Consider the following 17,361-nt stretch of genomic DNA (forward strand, 5'->3'; position numbering starts at 1 on the left):
AAAACAAAGACCTTTCTTGCCTCCAGAGAAGGGGACCCCAAAGCTGGATAGAAGCCCCCCACAAATAATGACGGTTAGGTAAGAGGAAATGACAAACACAGAAATGAACCAGGTTTAGCACAGAGAGGCCCGCTTACTGATAGCAGAATAAAGAAAGGTAACTTATATGGTCAACAAAAACCCTATCAAAATCCACACTGGAAATTCAAGAACCCCCGAACCGTCTAACGGTCCGGGGGGAGAACACCAGCCCCCCTAGAGCTTCCAGCAAAGGTCAGGATATAGATTTGGAACAAGCTGGACAAAAATACAAAACCAAAACAAATAGCAAAAAGCAAAAGGCAGACTTAGCTGATATAACTGGAACCAGGATCAGTAGACAAGAGCACAGCAGACTAGCTCTGATAACTACGTTGCCAGGCATTGAATTGAAGGTCCAGGGAGCTTATATAGCAACACCCCTAACTAACGACCCAGGTGCGGATAAAAGGAATGACAGAAAAACCAGAGTCAAAAAACTAGTAACCACTAGAGGGAGCAAAAAGCAAATTCACAACAGTACCCCCCCCTTAGTGAGGGGTCACCGAACCCTCACCACGACCACCAGGGCGATCAGGATGAGCGGCATGAAAGGCACGAACTAAATCGGCCGCATGAACATCAGAGGCGACCACCCAGGAATTATCCTCCTGACCATAGCCCTTCCACTTGACCAGGTACTGAAGCCTCCGCCTGGAGAGGCGAGAATCCAAGATCTTCTCCACCACGTACTCCAACTCGCCCTCAACCAACACCGGAGCAGGAGGCTCAGCAGAAGGAACTACAGGCACAATGTACCGCCGCAACAAGGACCTATGAAATACATTGTGAATAGCAAACGACACAGGAAGATCCAGACGAAAAGATACAGGATTAAGGATTTCCAATATCTTGTAAGGCCCAATAAAACGAGGTTTAAATTTGGGAGAGGAGACCTTCATAGGAACAAAGCGGGAAGAAAGCCATACCAAATCCCCAACGCGTAGTCGGGGACCCACACCGCGGCGGCGGTTGGCAAAGCGCTGAGCCTTCTCCTGTGACAACTTCAAGTTGTCCACCACATGATTCCAGATCTGCTGCAACCTATCCACCACAGAATCCACCCCAGGACAGTCAGAAGGCTCCACATGACCCGAAGAAAAGCGAGGATGGAAACCAGAGTTGCAGAAAAAAGGCGAAACCAAGGTGGCGGAACTAGCCCGATTATTAAGGGCAAACTCAGCCAACGGCAAGAATGTCACCCAATCGTCCTGATCAGCAGAGACAAAACACCTCAAATAAGCCTCCAAAGTCTGATTGGTTCGCTCCGTCTGTCCATTAGTCTGAGGATGGAAAGCAGACGAAAACGACAAATCAATGCCCATCCTACTACAAAAGGATCGCCAGAACCTGGAAACGAACTGGGATCCTCTGTCTGACACAATATTCTCAGGGATGCCGTGCAAACGAACCACGTTCTGGAAAAACACAGGAACCAGATCGGAAGAGGAAGGCAGCTTAGGCAAAGGAACCAAATGGACCATCTTGGAGAAGCGATCACATATCACCCAGATAACGGACATGCCCTGAGATAGCGGAAGATCAGAAATGAAATCCATGGAGATATGTGTCCAAGGTCTCTTCGGGACAGGCAAGGGCAAGAGCAAACCGCTGGCACGAGAACAGCAAGGCTTAGCTCGAGCACAAGTCCCACAGGACTGCACAAATGACCGCACATCCCTTGACAAGGAAGGCCACCAACAGGACCTGGCCACCAGATCTCTGGTGCCAAAAATTCCCGGGTGACCTGCCAACACCGAGGAATGAACCTCGGAAATTACTCTGCTGGTCCACTTATCCGGGACAAACAGTCTGTCAGGTGGACAAGACTCAGGCCTATCAGCCTGAAATCTCTGCAACACACGTCGCAGATCCGGAGAAATAGCTGACAAGATAACTCCATCTTTAAGAATACCAACAGGATCAGCGACTCCAGGAGCATCAGGCACAAAGCTCCTAGAAAGAGCATCGGCCTTCACATTCTTTGAACCTGGTAAATACGAGACAACAAAATCAAAGCGGGAGAAAAACAATGACCAGCGGGCCTGTCTCGGATTAAGGCGTTTAGCAGACTCGAGATACATCAGATTTTTGTGATCAGTCAAGACCACCACACGATGCTTAGCACCCTCGAGCCAATGACGCCACTCCTCAAATGCCCATTTCATGGCCAACAACTCCCGATTGCCCACATCATAATTTCGCTCGGCAGGCGAAAACTTCCTAGAGAAAAAGGCACAAGGTTTCATAACAGAGCAACCAGGGCCTCTCTGCGACAAAACGGCCCCTGCCCCAATCTCCGAAGCATCCACCTCAACCTGAAAGGGAAGTGAGACGTCAGGCTGGCACAAAACAGGCGCCGAAGTAAACCGGCGTTTCAACTCCTGGAAAGCCTCCACGGCAGCAGGAGCCCAGTTAGCTACATCGGAGCCCTTCTTGGTCATATCCGTCAAAGGTTTCACAATGCTAGAAAAATTAGCGATAAAACGACGGTAGAAGTTAGCGAAGCCCAAGAACTTCTGAAGACTCTTAACTGACGAGGGCTGAGTCCAATCAAGAATAGCTCGGACCTTGACTGGGTCCATCTCCACAGCAGAAGGGGAAAAAATGAACCCCAAAAAGGGAACCTTCTGTACACCAAAGAGACACTTTGAGCCCTTGACAAACAAAGAATTTTCACGCAAAATTTTAAAGACCAACCTGACCTGCTCCACATGCGAATCCCAATTATCAGAAAAAACCAAAATATCATCCAGATAAACAATCAAAAATTTATCCAGATACTTCCGGAAAATGTCATGCATAAAGGACTGAAAAACTGAAGGCGCATTGGAGAGCCCAAAAGGCTTCACCAAGTACTCAAAATGACCTTCGGGCGTATTGAATGCGGTTTTCCATTCATCACCTTGCTTAATGCGCACAAGGTTGTACGCACCACGAAGGTCTATCTTGGTGAACCACTTGGCACCCTTAATCCGGGCAAACAAGTCAGACAACAGCGGCAAAGGATACTGAAATTTGACAGTGATCTTATTTAAAAGCCGATAATCAATACAAGGTCTCAAAGATCCGTCCTTTTTTGCCACAAAAAAGAATCCCGCACCAAGAGGGGAAGAAGACGGACGAATATGTCCTTTCTCCAGAGACTCCTTGATATATGAACGCATAGCGGTATGTTCAGGTACCGACAGATTAAACAGTCTTCCCTTAGGAAATTTACTGCCTGGGATCAAATCTATAGCACAGTCACAGTCCCTATGAGGAGGCAGTGCACTGGACTCAGACTCACTGAAGACATCCTGATAATCAGACAAATACTCCGGAACTTCCGAAGGCGTAGAAGAAGCAATAGACACAGGCAGGGAATCCCCATGAATACCACGACAGCCCCAACTTGAGACTGACATAGCCTTCCAGTCCAGGACTGGATTATGGGTCTGTAACCATGGCAGCCCTAAAACAACCAAATCATGCATTTTATGTAAAACCAGGAAACGTATCACCTCGCGGTGTTCAGGAATCATGCACATGGTAACCTGTGTCCAATACTGCGGTTTATTTGCTGCCAATGGTGTAGCATCAATACTCCTAAGAGGAATAGGATTTTCTAATGGTTCAAGAGTAAAACCACAGCGCTTAGCAAATGAGAGATCCATGAGACTCAGGGCAGCACCTGAATCTACAAACGCCATGACAGGATAAGATGACAGTGAGCAAATCAAAGTTACAGACAAAATAAATTTAGGTTGCAAATTACCAACGGTGACAGGACTAACAACCTTAGCTATACGTTTAGAGCATGCTGAGATAACATGTGTAGAATCACCACAGTAGTAGCACAAGCCATTCCGGCGTCTATGAATTTTCCGCTCATTTCTAGTCAGGATTCTATCACATTGCATTAAATCAGGTGTCTGTTCAGACAACACCATGAGGGAATTTGCGGTTTTTCTATCACATTGCACCGAATTAGGTGTCTGTTCAGACAACACCATGAGGGAATTTGCGGTTTTGCGCTCCCGCAACCGCCGGTCAATTTGAATAGCCAGTGCCATAGTATCATTCAGACCTGTGGGAATGGGAAAACCCACCATAACATTCTTAATGGCTTCAGAAAGGCCATTTCTAAAATTAGCGGCCAGTGCACACTCGTTCCAATGTGTCAGCACGGACCATTTCCGAAATTTTTGGCAATACACTTCAGCCTCGTCCTGCCCCTGAGACATAGCCAGCAAGGCCTTTTCTGCCTGAATCTCAAGATTGGGTTCCTCATAAAGTAAACCGAGCGCCAGAAAAAACGCATCAAGATCAGCCAATGCCGGATCTCCTGGCGCCAGCGAAAAAGCCCAATCCTGAGGGTCGCCCCGTAAGAACGAAATAACAATTTTTACTTGCTGAGCAGAATCTCCAGATGAACAGGGTCTCAGGGACAAAAACAATTTACAATTATTCACGAAATTCCTAAACTTAAACCTGTCTCCGGAAAATAGTTCAGGAATCGGTATTTTAGGTTCTGACCTAGGATTTCTGATAACATAGTCTTGTATGCCCTGCACACGAGTAGCCAGCTGGTCCACACTTGTAATCAAGGTCTGGACATTCATGTCTGCAGCAAGCATAGCCACTCTGAGGTAAAGGGGAAGAAGAAAGAAAAAAAAACTCAGAATCTTCTTTCTTATAATCCCTCTTCTGCAATGCATTAAACATTTAATACTGGCCTGGCAAACTGTTATGACCCCAATGGCGAGGGTCTCAGAGGAACGTGGAAGTCTGCAGAGTACAAAAATCCAGCTCATAGGGCAGTGGTAACTGGGTTGACCATATATCTACTCCTAACGCCAACACTAGAAGTAGCCGGGGATCATTCCTACGTTGATTCTAGATGACACGCGCCAGCCGGAGAATCTAGCTACCCCTAGTAGAGGAAAACAAAGACCTTTCTTGCCTCCAGAGAAGGGGACCCCAAAGCTGGATAGAAGCCCCCCACAAATAATGACGGTTAGGTAAGAGGAAATGACAAACACAGAAATGAACCAGGTTTAGCACAGAGAGGCCCGCTTACTGATAGCAGAATAAAGAAAGGTAACTTATATGGTCAACAAAAACCCTATCAAAATCCACACTGGAAATTCAAGAACCCCCGAACCGTCTAACGGTCCGGGGGGAGAACACCAGCCCCCCTAGAGCTTCCAGCAAAGGTCAGGATATAGATTTGGAACAAGCTGGACAAAAATACAAAACCAAAACAAATAGCAAAAAGCAAAAGGCAGACTTAGCTGATATAACTGGAACCAGGATCAGTAGACAAGAGCACAGCAGACTAGCTCTGATAACTACGTTGCCAGGCATTGAATTGAAGGTCCAGGGAGCTTATATAGCAACACCCCTAACTAACGACCCAGGTGCGGATAAAAGGAATGACAGAAAAACCAGAGTCAAAAAACTAGTAACCACTAGAGGGAGCAAAAAGCAAATTCACAACAGCAAATATTGGCTACCAAACAAGCAACTCTTGTAGACCGTTTGCTTCAGGCATTCCCAGCACACAGCGCACGTGATCGTTCTCACATGAGCTGCAGGGGGCAACATGCAAGAGGTGTTAGAGGGGCACAAATCAGAAGTGGCGTTGGACAGAGGGGTTTTATGACCAGGTTGTGGAGTGATTTCGCAATGACCGCTGACACGACAGGTACTGCTGCATCAATTCAAAGTGACAGGAGACAACATTTGTCCAGTATGGTTACGAACTACTCTTCCTCCCTTATCGATGTTCTCCCTCACACGTCATTCCCATTTAAATACTGGGCATCTAAAATAGACACCTGGAATGAATTGACAGAATATGCATTACAGGAGCTCGCTTGCCCTGCTGCTAGTGTGCTATCAGAAAGAGTATTCAGTGCTGCTGGTTCAATACTGACCGAAAAAAGGACTCGTCTGGCTACCCAAAATGTTGATGATCTAACCTTCATTAAAATGAACCAATCATGGATTTCTAATTATTTTGCCCCACCTTCCCCTGCTGACACCTAGCTTTCCTGTAAAAAGGTCTTGCTTTTGGCCTCCTCTTACTGACTGCTCCAATTCCTCCATTTGCAGCTGCTGAATGTCCACCATAGGCCATTTTTACACCTCCCTAAATGGGCTGACTCCCCCCCACGGGGCCGTGGTCACCACCTGGCGCAAGCACCCGTGCGAGTGCCGTTTGCCTGTACAGGTGGGTGGGCCCACTTTTGGCCGACGGCACTGGCACAGGGTCCCTCATAGTACAATGAAGTGTCTCATACGGTGGTGGTGCACAACCAATGTCAGACACACCGTCGTAATATGAGGGGCCCTGGGCCAGTACCGCCGCCCACGAGAGTGTTCCCCCCCAGCTCAAACAGCGCTCTACCACTTGCAAAACTTACCTCTCACTGCTCCACCACTGTTTAGTCTGCTGTTAAATCCTTCAATGGCACTGCCAATACCAATTTGTTGAAATGATAGATGATAGTAAAAATATACAGGGGCCCTGGCCTCCATTTAGACTGTGAATACTGTGCGCGAACTACCACTGTCTGCTACTCAGCAGAGGAACCCACCTCTGTACCTAGCTTTGCCACCTGTTTATTTAGGAACATTTTTTTTGCAGACATTTAGCCCACTTTACTATTTTGGCCAACTTACTGTGTCAGCCACTTCTTCCAGTTCTGCCACTCCTTGGTGTTCTCCACTGAACAAAGCTGAGCTTCAATCTTCAGGCTTTTGGCCTATATTTAGAATATGAAAATGCATTTGGCCTACTAGTTTAGTTGGGCCCTACTAACGGTGTCTGCCGCTGCTTGCTTTTCTCCTCCACTGAATAAAGATGAGCTTCAATTTCCAGCATATATCAGATATTAAACTGCATTAGGCCTACTTGTTTGGTTGGGCCTACTAACGGTGTCTGCCACTCCTTGGTGTTCTCCTCCATTGAACAAAGCTGAGGTTCAATCTTCAGGCTTAGAGTGGTGTCCGTGCTCTGTACATGCTCCTGCCTCAGCTGTGCTGTCAGTGATCACATAGTGTGGTGTCTGTGCTCTATACATGCCCTGGGCTCAGCTGTGCTGTCAGTGATCACATAGTGTGGTGTCTGTGCTCTGTACATGCTCTGGGCTAAGCTGTGCTGTCAGTGATCACATAGTGTGGTGTCTGTGCTCTATACATGCCCTGGGCTCAGCTGTGCTGTCAGTGATCACATAGTGTGGTGTCTGTGCTCTGTACATGCTCCGGGCTCAGCTGTGCTGTCAGTGATCACATAGTGTGGTGTCTATGCTCTGTACATGCTCTGGGCTCAGCTGTGCTGTCAGACATCACATAGTGTGGTGTCTATGATCTGTACATGCTCCGGGCTCAGCTGTGCTGTCAGTAATCACATAGTGTGGTGTCTGTGCTCTGTACATGCTCCGGGCTCAGCTGTGCTGTCAGTCATCACATAGTGTGGTGTCTATGCTCTGTACATGCTCCGAGCTCAGTTGTGCTGTCAGTCATCACATAGTGTGGTGTCTATGCTCTGTACATGCTCCGGGCTCAGCTGTGCTGTCAGTGATCACATAATGTGGTGTCTATGCTCTGTACATTCTCTGGGCTCAGCTGTGCTGTCAGTGATCACATAGTGTGTCCGTGCTCTGTACATGCTCCGGGCTCAGCTGTGCTGTCAGTGATCACATAGTGTGGTGTCTGTGCTCTCTACATGCTCTGGGCTCAGCTGTACTGACAGTGATCACATAGTGTGGTGTCAGTGCTCTGTACATGTTCCGGGCTCAGCTGTGCTGTCAGTGATCACATAGTGTGGTGTCTATGCTCTGTACATGCTCCGGGCTCAGCTGTACTGTCAGTGATCACATAGTGTGGTGTCTGTGCTCTGTACATGCTCTGGGCTCAGCTGTGCTGACAGTGATCACATATTGTGGTGTCTATGCTCTGTACATGCTCTGGGCTCAGCTGTACTGTCAGTGATCACATAGTGTGGTGTCTGTGTTCTGTACATGCTCCGGGCTCAGCTGTGCTGTCAGTGATCACATAGTGTGGTGTCTATGCTCTGTACATGCTCCGGGCTCAGCTGTACTGTCAGTGATCACATAGTGTGGTGTCTGTGCTCTGCACATGTTCCGGGCTCAGCTGTGCTGTCAGTGATCACATAGTGTGGTGTCTGGGCTCTGTACATGCTCTGGCCTCAGCTGTGCTGTCAGTGATCACATAGTGTGGTGTCTGTGCTCTGTACATGCTCCGGGCTCAGCTGTGCTGTCAGTGATCACATAGTGTGGTGTCTGTGCTCTGTACATGCTCTGGGCTCAGCTGTGCTGTCAGTGATCACATAGTGTGGTGTCTGTGCTCTGTACATGCTCCGAGCTCAGCTGTACTGTCAGTGATCACATAGTGTGGTGTCTGTGCTCTGTACATGCTCCGGGCTCAGCTGTGCTGTCAGTGATCACATAGTGTGGTGTCTGTGCTCTGTACATGCTCTGGGCTCAGCTGTGCTGTCAGTGATCACATAGTGTGGTGTCTGTGCTCTGTACATGCTCCGAGCTCAGCTGTACTGTCAGTGATCACATAGTGTGGTGTCTGTGCTCTGTACATGCTCTGGCCTCAGCTGTGCTGTCAGTGATCACATAGTGTGGTGTCTGTGCTCTGTACATGCTCTGGGCTCAGCTGTGCTGACAGTGATCACATAGTGTGGTGTCAGTGCTCTGTACATGCTCCGGGCTCAGCTGTGCTGTCAGTGATCACATATTGTGGTGTCTATGCTCTGTACATGCTCCGGGCTCAGCTGTACTGTCAGTGATCACATAGTGTGGTGTCTGTGGTCTGTACATGCTCCGGGCTCAGCTGTGCTGTCAGTGATCACATAGTGTGGTGTCTATGCTCTGTACATGCTCCGGGCTCAGCTGTACTGTCAGTGATCACATAGTGTGGTGTCTGTGCTCTGCACATGCTCCGGGCTCAGCTGTGCTGTCAGTGATCACATAGTGTGGTGTCTGGGCTCTGTACATGCTCTGGCCTCAGCTGTGCTGTCAGTGATCACATAGTGTGGTGTCAGTGCTCTGTACATGCTCCGGGCTCAGCTGTGCTGTCAGTGATCACATATTGTGGTGTCTATGCTCTGTACATGCTCCGGGCTCAGCTGTACTGTCAGTGATCACATAGTGTGGTGTCTGTGGTCTGTACATGCTCCGGGCTCAGCTGTGCTCTCAGTGATCACATAGTGTGGTGTCTATGCTCTGTACATGCTCCGGGCTCAGCTGTACTGTCAGTGATCACATAGTGTGGTGTCTGTGCTCTGTACATGCTCTGGGCTCAGCTGTGCTGACAGTGATCACATAGTGTGGTGTCAGTGCTCTGTACATGCTCCGGGCTCAGCTGTGCTGTCAGTGATCACATATTGTGGTGTCTATGCTCTGTACATGCTCTGGGCTCAGCTGTACTGTCAGTGATCACATAGTGTGGTGTCTGTGTTCTGTACATGCTCCGGGCTCAGCTGTGCTGTCAGTGATCACATAGTGTGGTGTCTATGCTCTGTACATGCTCCGGGCTCAGCTGTACTGTCAGTGATCACATAGTGTGGTGTCTGTGCTCTGCACATGTTCCGGGCTCAGCTGTGCTGTCAGTGATCACATAGTGTGGTGTCTGGGCTCTGTACATGCTCTGGCCTCAGCTGTGCTGTCAGTGATCACATAGTGTGGTGTCTGTGCTCTGTACATGCTCCGGGCTCAGCTGTGCTGTCAGTGATCACATAGTGTGGTGTCTGTGCTCTGTACATGCTCTGGGCTCAGCTGTGCTGTCAGTGATCACATAGTGTGGTGTCTGTGCTCTGTACATGCTCCGAGCTCAGCTGTACTGTCAGTGATCACATAGTGTGGTGTCTGTGCTCTGTACATGCTCCGGGCTCAGCTGTGCTGTCAGTGATCACATAGTGTGGTGTCTGTGCTCTGTACATGCTCTGGGCTCAGCTGTGCTGTCAGTGATCACATAGTGTGGTGTCTGTGCTCTGTACATGCTCCGAGCTCAGCTGTACTGTCAGTGATCACATAGTGTGGTGTCTGTGCTCTGTACATGCTCTGGCCTCAGCTGTGCTGTCAGTGATCACATAGTGTGGTGTCTGTGCTCTGTACATGCTCTGGGCTCAGCTGTGCTGACAGTGATCACATAGTGTGGTGTCAGTGCTCTGTACATGCTCCGGGCTCAGCTGTGCTGTCAGTGATCACATATTGTGGTGTCTATGCTCTGTACATGCTCCGGGCTCAGCTGTACTGTCAGTGATCACATAGTGTGGTGTCTGTGGTCTGTACATGCTCCGGGCTCAGCTGTGCTGTCAGTGATCACATAGTGTGGTGTCTATGCTCTGTACATGCTCCGGGCTCAGCTGTACTGTCAGTGATCACATAGTGTGGTGTCTGTGCTCTGCACATGCTCCGGGCTCAGCTGTGCTGTCAGTGATCACATAGTGTGGTGTCTGGGCTCTGTACATGCTCTGGCCTCAGCTGTGCTGTCAGTGATCACATAGTGTGGTGTCTGTGCTCTGTACATGCTCCGGGCTCAGCTGTGCTGTCAGTGATCACATAGTGTGGTGTCTGTGCTCTGTACATGCTCCGGGCTCAGCTGTGCTGTCAGTGATCACATAGTGTGGTGTCTGTGCTCTGTACATGCTCCAGGCTCAGCTGTGCTGTCAGTGATCACATAGTGTGGTGTCTGTGCTCTGTACATGCTCCGGGCTCAGCTGTACTGTCAGTGATCACATAGTGTGGTGTCTGTGCTCTGTACATGCTCCGGGCTCAGCTGCGCTGTCAGTGATCACATAGTGTGGTGTCTGTGCTCTGTACATGCTCTGGGCTCAGCTGTGCTGTCAGTGATCACATAGTGTGGTGTCTGTGCTCTGTACATGCTCTGGGCTCAGCTGTGCTGTCAGTGATCACATAGTGTGGTGTCTGTGCTCTGTACATGCTCTGGGCTCAGCTGTGCTGTCAGTGATCACATAGTGTGGTGTCTGTGCTCTGTACATGCTCCGAGCTCAGCTGTACTGTCAGTGATCACATAGTGTGGTGTCTGTGCTCTGTACATGCTCCGGGCTCAGCTGTGCTGTCAGTGATCACATAGTGTGGTGTCTGTGCTCTGTACATGCTCTGGGCTCAGCTGTGCTGTCAGTGATCACATAGTGTGGTGTCTGTGCTCTGTACATGCTCCGAGCTCAGCTGTACTGTCAGTGATCACATAGTGTGGTGTCTGTGCTCTGTACATGCTCTGGCCTCAGCTGTGCTGTCAGTGATCACATAGTGTGGTGTCTGTGCTCTGTACATGCTCCGAGCTCAGCTGTACTGTCAGTGATCACATAGTGTGGTGTCTGTGCTCTGTACATGCTCTGGCCTCAGCTGTGCTGTCAGTGATCACATAGTGTGGTATCCGTGCTCTGTACATGCTCTGGGCTCAGCTGTGCTGTCAGTGATCACATAGTGTGGTGTCTGTGCTGTGTACATGCTCCGAGCTCAGTTGTGCTGTCAGTCATCACATACAGTGCCTAGAAACAGTCTTCATACCCCATAAATATTTCCACATTTTTTCTTGTCACACCAACAAACTTCAATTTATTTTATTGGGATTTTCTATGATACTACACAAAGTAACAAGTATTTGTGATGTGTAAAGGAAATTGTGATGACACAGCATTTTATCTTAATTATCCAGACATCTAATTTCAGTAAGCCAGGAGGCATAGACTGTTATCTATATGTTGACTTTGGAATCTATGTTCTTCCTTCTTTGGTTGGTCAAGAGTCATAAATGTTGACTTTTTTGTAGGTTAAATTGATATTTGTAAATTGACGAATAGTTATTTTTTTACCTCTTATATCAGCTCCTACAGTTTATTGCACTGCTATCTTTGCAAAACAGGGATACAGGGTCACGAACGATGATGTTTGCTGATATGTTATTTACACATTATAACAGACCATGCAGTTTGTTGACTTGAAAACATTGATTGATAAACTAAATAATCAAGCAATGTGAGTTAATCTCACCACCCCTTCTTCTTGACCTGTGAACAATGGCTTGAAGGACAGTTGTGAACTAAAAAAGGGGATATGCCTCTGTAAATACATATATCCAAGATCTCCAAAGAACAAGAGACTCTTTACAAAACCACAGCCAGGAACACTCTACAGGATAGCTGCCAGATCATGGATGCCGCTGACCACGTCTCCACAGAAATATTAAAAGGTTTACTAATTATTTTACAACTATAAATCTGAACATTGTGAGGTGCATTTATATTCAGCCCCGAGTCAATATTTCATAGGACCACCTTTCTCTGCAGTTACTGCCGCAGTCTTTTGGGGTCTGTCTCTCCACCTTTCTCTGCAGTTTTTTGGGGTCTGTCTCTCCAGCTCTTCTCATCTAGGAAGTGACATTTTGCCCCTTCTTCTTTGTACACTCGCTCTTGATTAGTAAGATTGGATGGAGACTTCTGTGATCAGCAATTTTCACGTCTTGTCACAGATTGTATAACCTAACCCTTTTTCACTCTTCTCCACAACTTTATCCCTGACCTGTCTGGTGGGCTCCGTGGTTTCATTGATGATGTTTTATCCCTAATGTTCTCACACAAACCTCTGAGACCTTCACAGAACAACTGTAGTTATACTGAGAAGAAATAACACCCTGATGGATGCAATGTGTTAATTAGTGACTTCTTGGGGCAATTGGTCACTGAGGATTTTTTTAGGGGCATCAGACTACAAGGGGATGAATACAAATGCACCTCACAATGTTCAGATTTATAATTTTAAAATAATTATAAAACATATAATTTCCTTTACACGTCACAAATACTTGTTCCTTTGTGTTGGTGTCACAGGAAAATCCCAATAAAATACATTTATGTTTGTGAGTGTAAAAAATGTGCCAAAGTCCACGGGGTATGAAGACTTTTTCAAGGCACTGTGGTCTGGTGTGCAAGCTCTGCACATGCTCCAGGCTCATCTGTGATGTCTGTGCTCTTAGCTACTCCCTGCACTGAATACTTTATACTTGCACTCTGCTCTTTGTCGAGTTGCGTGGCGCCATTTTGGATCCTGGCACTGCCCTCAGGATCTGAGCATGTCTGTTGTACAGTTGTATGTATCGGCCATGTTGTAGTGGGAAATAGCCGAGCTCTGCATGGGATGTATAAACTTGTAGGAGAATTTGCAGATTGCTCTGAGCTTTCAATAGTAAGATATAATCAAAGCGAGAGGAGTCACAAATCTAATTCCCTCAATATTAACATGTTATAATTATTATTTTACTTTTAAACCAGCGGTGGATGCCGCGTTCTATGTAAGGTTACTCCATCATCACTCCCCCACAGAATATATTCATGGAGGACACCGAGTCCCATCACCTCTCCTTTATTACTATGAGCAGTCGGGACACTGAGGAAGGTCCTAAATGACCGAAACGTCTGTTTTGTACTATTTGTGGACCGCAGTAAAATGTATCTACTCGTCATCCAGTTTTGAGTGCCAAGTTCTTTCCACTTATTAGGGTTTGGGCCCTGCTTGAGCACCAAGTGCAGTAGTGCCACGGTATACTGTTTCAGGACCAGCATCCCAGACACCCTGAGGGGTGGAATCGGTACAGTACCCAATAATATCTGTGACTTCCAATCATGGAGTATCTGATGGATATTTCTACAGGTGAAGATTTACATCCGGCAGCTGCTCGAGGCCATCGCTTATCTCCATGACAAGAACATTCTGCACTTGGACATCAAGGTGGGTGCAGCAGAGTATTACACCACCTGGGCTGAGAGGTTATAATGGCAACTGAGGATATCTGTCATAGAGGAACATTAAAATCCATAAGACTTATCTAGAGAGGGGACATTCGCCTTCCCTGCCCCCTCACACAGAACATCAGGGACAAAGAGCTGACACTTTGGACATACAGTTGTGTGAAAACGTGTTTGCCCCCTTTCTGAATTCCTATTCTTTTGCGTGTGTGTCACACTTAAATATTTCCGATCGCCAAACAAATGTAAATATTAGTCAAAGATAACACAAGTAATCACAAAATGCAGTTTATAAATGAAGGACATTATTATTAAGGGAAAAAGAAATCCAAACCTACATGGCACTGTGTGAAAAAGTGATTTCTCCTCCCCCCCCAAAAAAAAAACAGGAATTAACTGTGGTTTATCACATCTTTGTGAAGCTGAGTTCAGATTAAAGGCCTGATTACTGCCACATCTATTCTCAATCAAGAAATCACTTAAGTAGGAGCTGCCTGGCAAAGTGAAGTAGACCACAAGGTCCTCAAATGCTAGACATCATGCTGTGATTCCGATAAATTCGGGAACAAATGAGAAACAAAGTAATTGAGATGTATCAGTCTGACACATTGGAGATATGGGGGGAAGAGGAAGCCAGTTATAACTCGGGGAGAAAAAGCAATTAAAGCAAATGAAGAGAGGAAGAGCTAACCATGCAAGCCCCCTTTGAAGCAGAGGACTCCCTGCGGTGTACAGGTGATTTAACAGGAAAGGTCTTTTGGGGAAAACAGATCTCAAAAGGAGATGTGTGCTCTTCCAGGCGCAGAGCAGATGGTAACCAGTCCTGCTCCTGGGTCCAGATAGGAATATTTAGGTTTGTACCCATTCAGTGAGATACAGATTGTCAGCATCATATCGAAGGGACAGACCTGATGCATCAACCCACATCCCTGTAGAGCCGCTGAAATCCCTCCAATTGAATAAAGGGCTGATAGATGGTGCGAATCGGGTCATCTTTGGTCTCGAAAGATAAAATCACAATAGAAAATATGAAAAAATCAGTATCTAACATCTGCAACCTTTACAGACGAAGATTTCCTCTGAGTTAGGGATTGTATAAAATTCTGAAGGAACGTCCCACAAATCTGCCCCACATGAGCTCATCAAGGGCAGATGCTAATAAAAAGCCAATGCCAATTGTGATCTGGGTCCAGCGCCAGAAGATACCTCCAGTGTAGGCTTCACCCACGCTTCAGTGACGGTTTCCCAATCGTAGTGCTTCCCTTCGCTTAGGTCTGAGCCATTTCTGTGACCAGTGCTTCATAAGTTTCTTTTGTTAATCCTCTTTATTTCCTGTAACTGTTTATACTGTATTGTTTTGTCCCCTTTGTAAAATCTTTTGTATATTTTTATGAACTCTCCCGATCATCCTGGATAAAATATAAAATTTAATATCTCTTGTTCTATAAACCGCCCCCCTGAAGCCATACGGTACTTGTAACGGGTGTCCAATTGGCCTGTAAAACGACTGGTGGTGGCAGCTAGTGATCTTTCTTGGGTTATTGTGGAGTTAGCATATATATCCCATGCATAGGTATCGGAGGTGTATATACCATACATTGTGCATTTCCCAAGAACCGGCCTAGTAGTGGAAACAGCCGCCACCCCCTTGTTATTCGTCAGTCAACTGCATAATTGTCCTAAACATAGGGGGCAGCAGAGGGCTGTTTATGACAAAAAAGGGTAACAGCGTGGTGGATCTGCGCACCACCAACACCCCCACCCACCCACTGGACTGTGACCTTTGACAATATACAAAGCAGCTGACACTCATCACTGTCTCCTCTCTGCAGCCATCAAATATACTGTTGGTTCACTCAGATCAGCATGATATCAAACTCTGCGACTTTGGATTTGCTCAGAAGATAAATCCATCTGAATTTCAGTACAGCAGATATGGATCTCCAGAGTTTGTGGCGCCAGAAATTGCTTCTCAGGCTCCAGTGTGTAAAGCCTCCGATATCTGGTGACTATAATCAATAACCTGTGTGATATGTAATAACCTGTGTGATAAATGACGTCTGTGATATCAGTGATATGTGATAGATGACGTCTGTGATATCAGTGATATGTGATAGATGACATATGTGATATCAGTGATATGTGATAGATGACGTCTGTGATATCAGTGATATGTGATAGATGACATATGTGATATCAGTGGTATGTGATAGATGACGTCTGTGATATCAGTGATATGTGATAGATGACGTCTGTGATATCAGTGATATGTGATAGATGACGTCTGTGATATCAGTGATATGTGATAAATGACGTCTGTGATATCAGTGATATGTGATAGATGACATATGTGATATCAGTGGTATGTGATAGATGACGTCTGTGATATCAGTGATATGTGATAGATGACATGTGATATCAGTGATATGTGATAAATGACGTCTGTGATATCAGTGATATGTGATAGATGATGTCTGTGATATCAGTGATATGTGATAGATGACGTCTGTGATATCAGTGATATGTGATAGATGACGTCTGTGATATCAGTGATATGTGATAAGTGACGTCTGTGATATCAGTGATATGTGATAGATGACGTCTGTGATATCAGTGATATGTGATAGATGACTTCTGTGATATCAGTGATATGTGATAGATGACGTCTGTGATATCAGTGATATGTAATAGATGACATGTGAAATCAGTAATATGTGATTGATGACGTCTGTGATATCTGTGATATGTGATAGATGACGTCTGTGATATCAGTGATATGTAATAGATGACATGTGATATCAGTGATATGTGATAAATGACGTCTGTGATATCAGTGATATGTGATAGATGACGTCTGTGATATCAGTGATATGTGATAGATGACATGTGATATCAGTGATATGTAATAGATGACATATGTGATATCAGTGATATGTGATAGATGACATATGTGATATCAGTGATATGTGATAGATGACGTCTGTGATATCAGTGATATGTGATAGATGACATGTGAAATCAGTAATATGTGATAGATGACGTTTGTGATATCTGTGATATGTGATAGATGACGTCTGTGATATCAGTGATATGTGATAAATGACGTCTGTGATATCAGTGATATGTGATAGATGACATATGTGATATCAGTGATATGTGATAGATGACGTCTGTGATATCAGTGATATGTGATAGATGACGTATGTGATATCAGTGATATGTGATAATTGACGTATGTGATATCAGTGATATGTGATAGATGACGTATGTGATATCAGTGATATGTGATAGATGACGTGTGATATCAGTGATATGTGATAGATGACGTCTGTGATATCAGTGATATGTGATAGATGACGTGTGATATCAGTGATATGTGATAGATGACATGTGATATCAGTGATATGTGATAGATGACGTATGTGATATCTGTGGTATGTGATACATGACGTCTGTGATATCAGTGATATGTGATAGATGACGTCTGTGATATCAGT

General features: G+C 46.1%; 1 protein-coding gene across 1 annotated transcript in view; it reads left to right on the top strand.

Moving 5' to 3' along the window:
* Nucleotides 1-17,361, top strand: part of OBSCN (obscurin, cytoskeletal calmodulin and titin-interacting RhoGEF) — an 860,705-nt gene that overhangs the window by 779,701 nt on the left and 63,643 nt on the right. Inside the window, exons 97-98 of the mRNA XM_077269354.1 lie at nucleotides 13,770-13,847; nucleotides 15,697-15,869. Of these exons, the coding sequence (XP_077125469.1) occupies nucleotides 13,770-13,847; nucleotides 15,697-15,869 (251 nt within the window). The remainder of the gene's footprint in view (nucleotides 1-13,769; nucleotides 13,848-15,696; nucleotides 15,870-17,361) is intronic.

This window comes from Ranitomeya variabilis, chromosome 6 (genome assembly GCF_051348905.1).
Source record: "Ranitomeya variabilis isolate aRanVar5 chromosome 6, aRanVar5.hap1, whole genome shotgun sequence".
Taxonomy (NCBI): Eukaryota; Metazoa; Chordata; class Amphibia; order Anura; family Dendrobatidae; genus Ranitomeya; species Ranitomeya variabilis.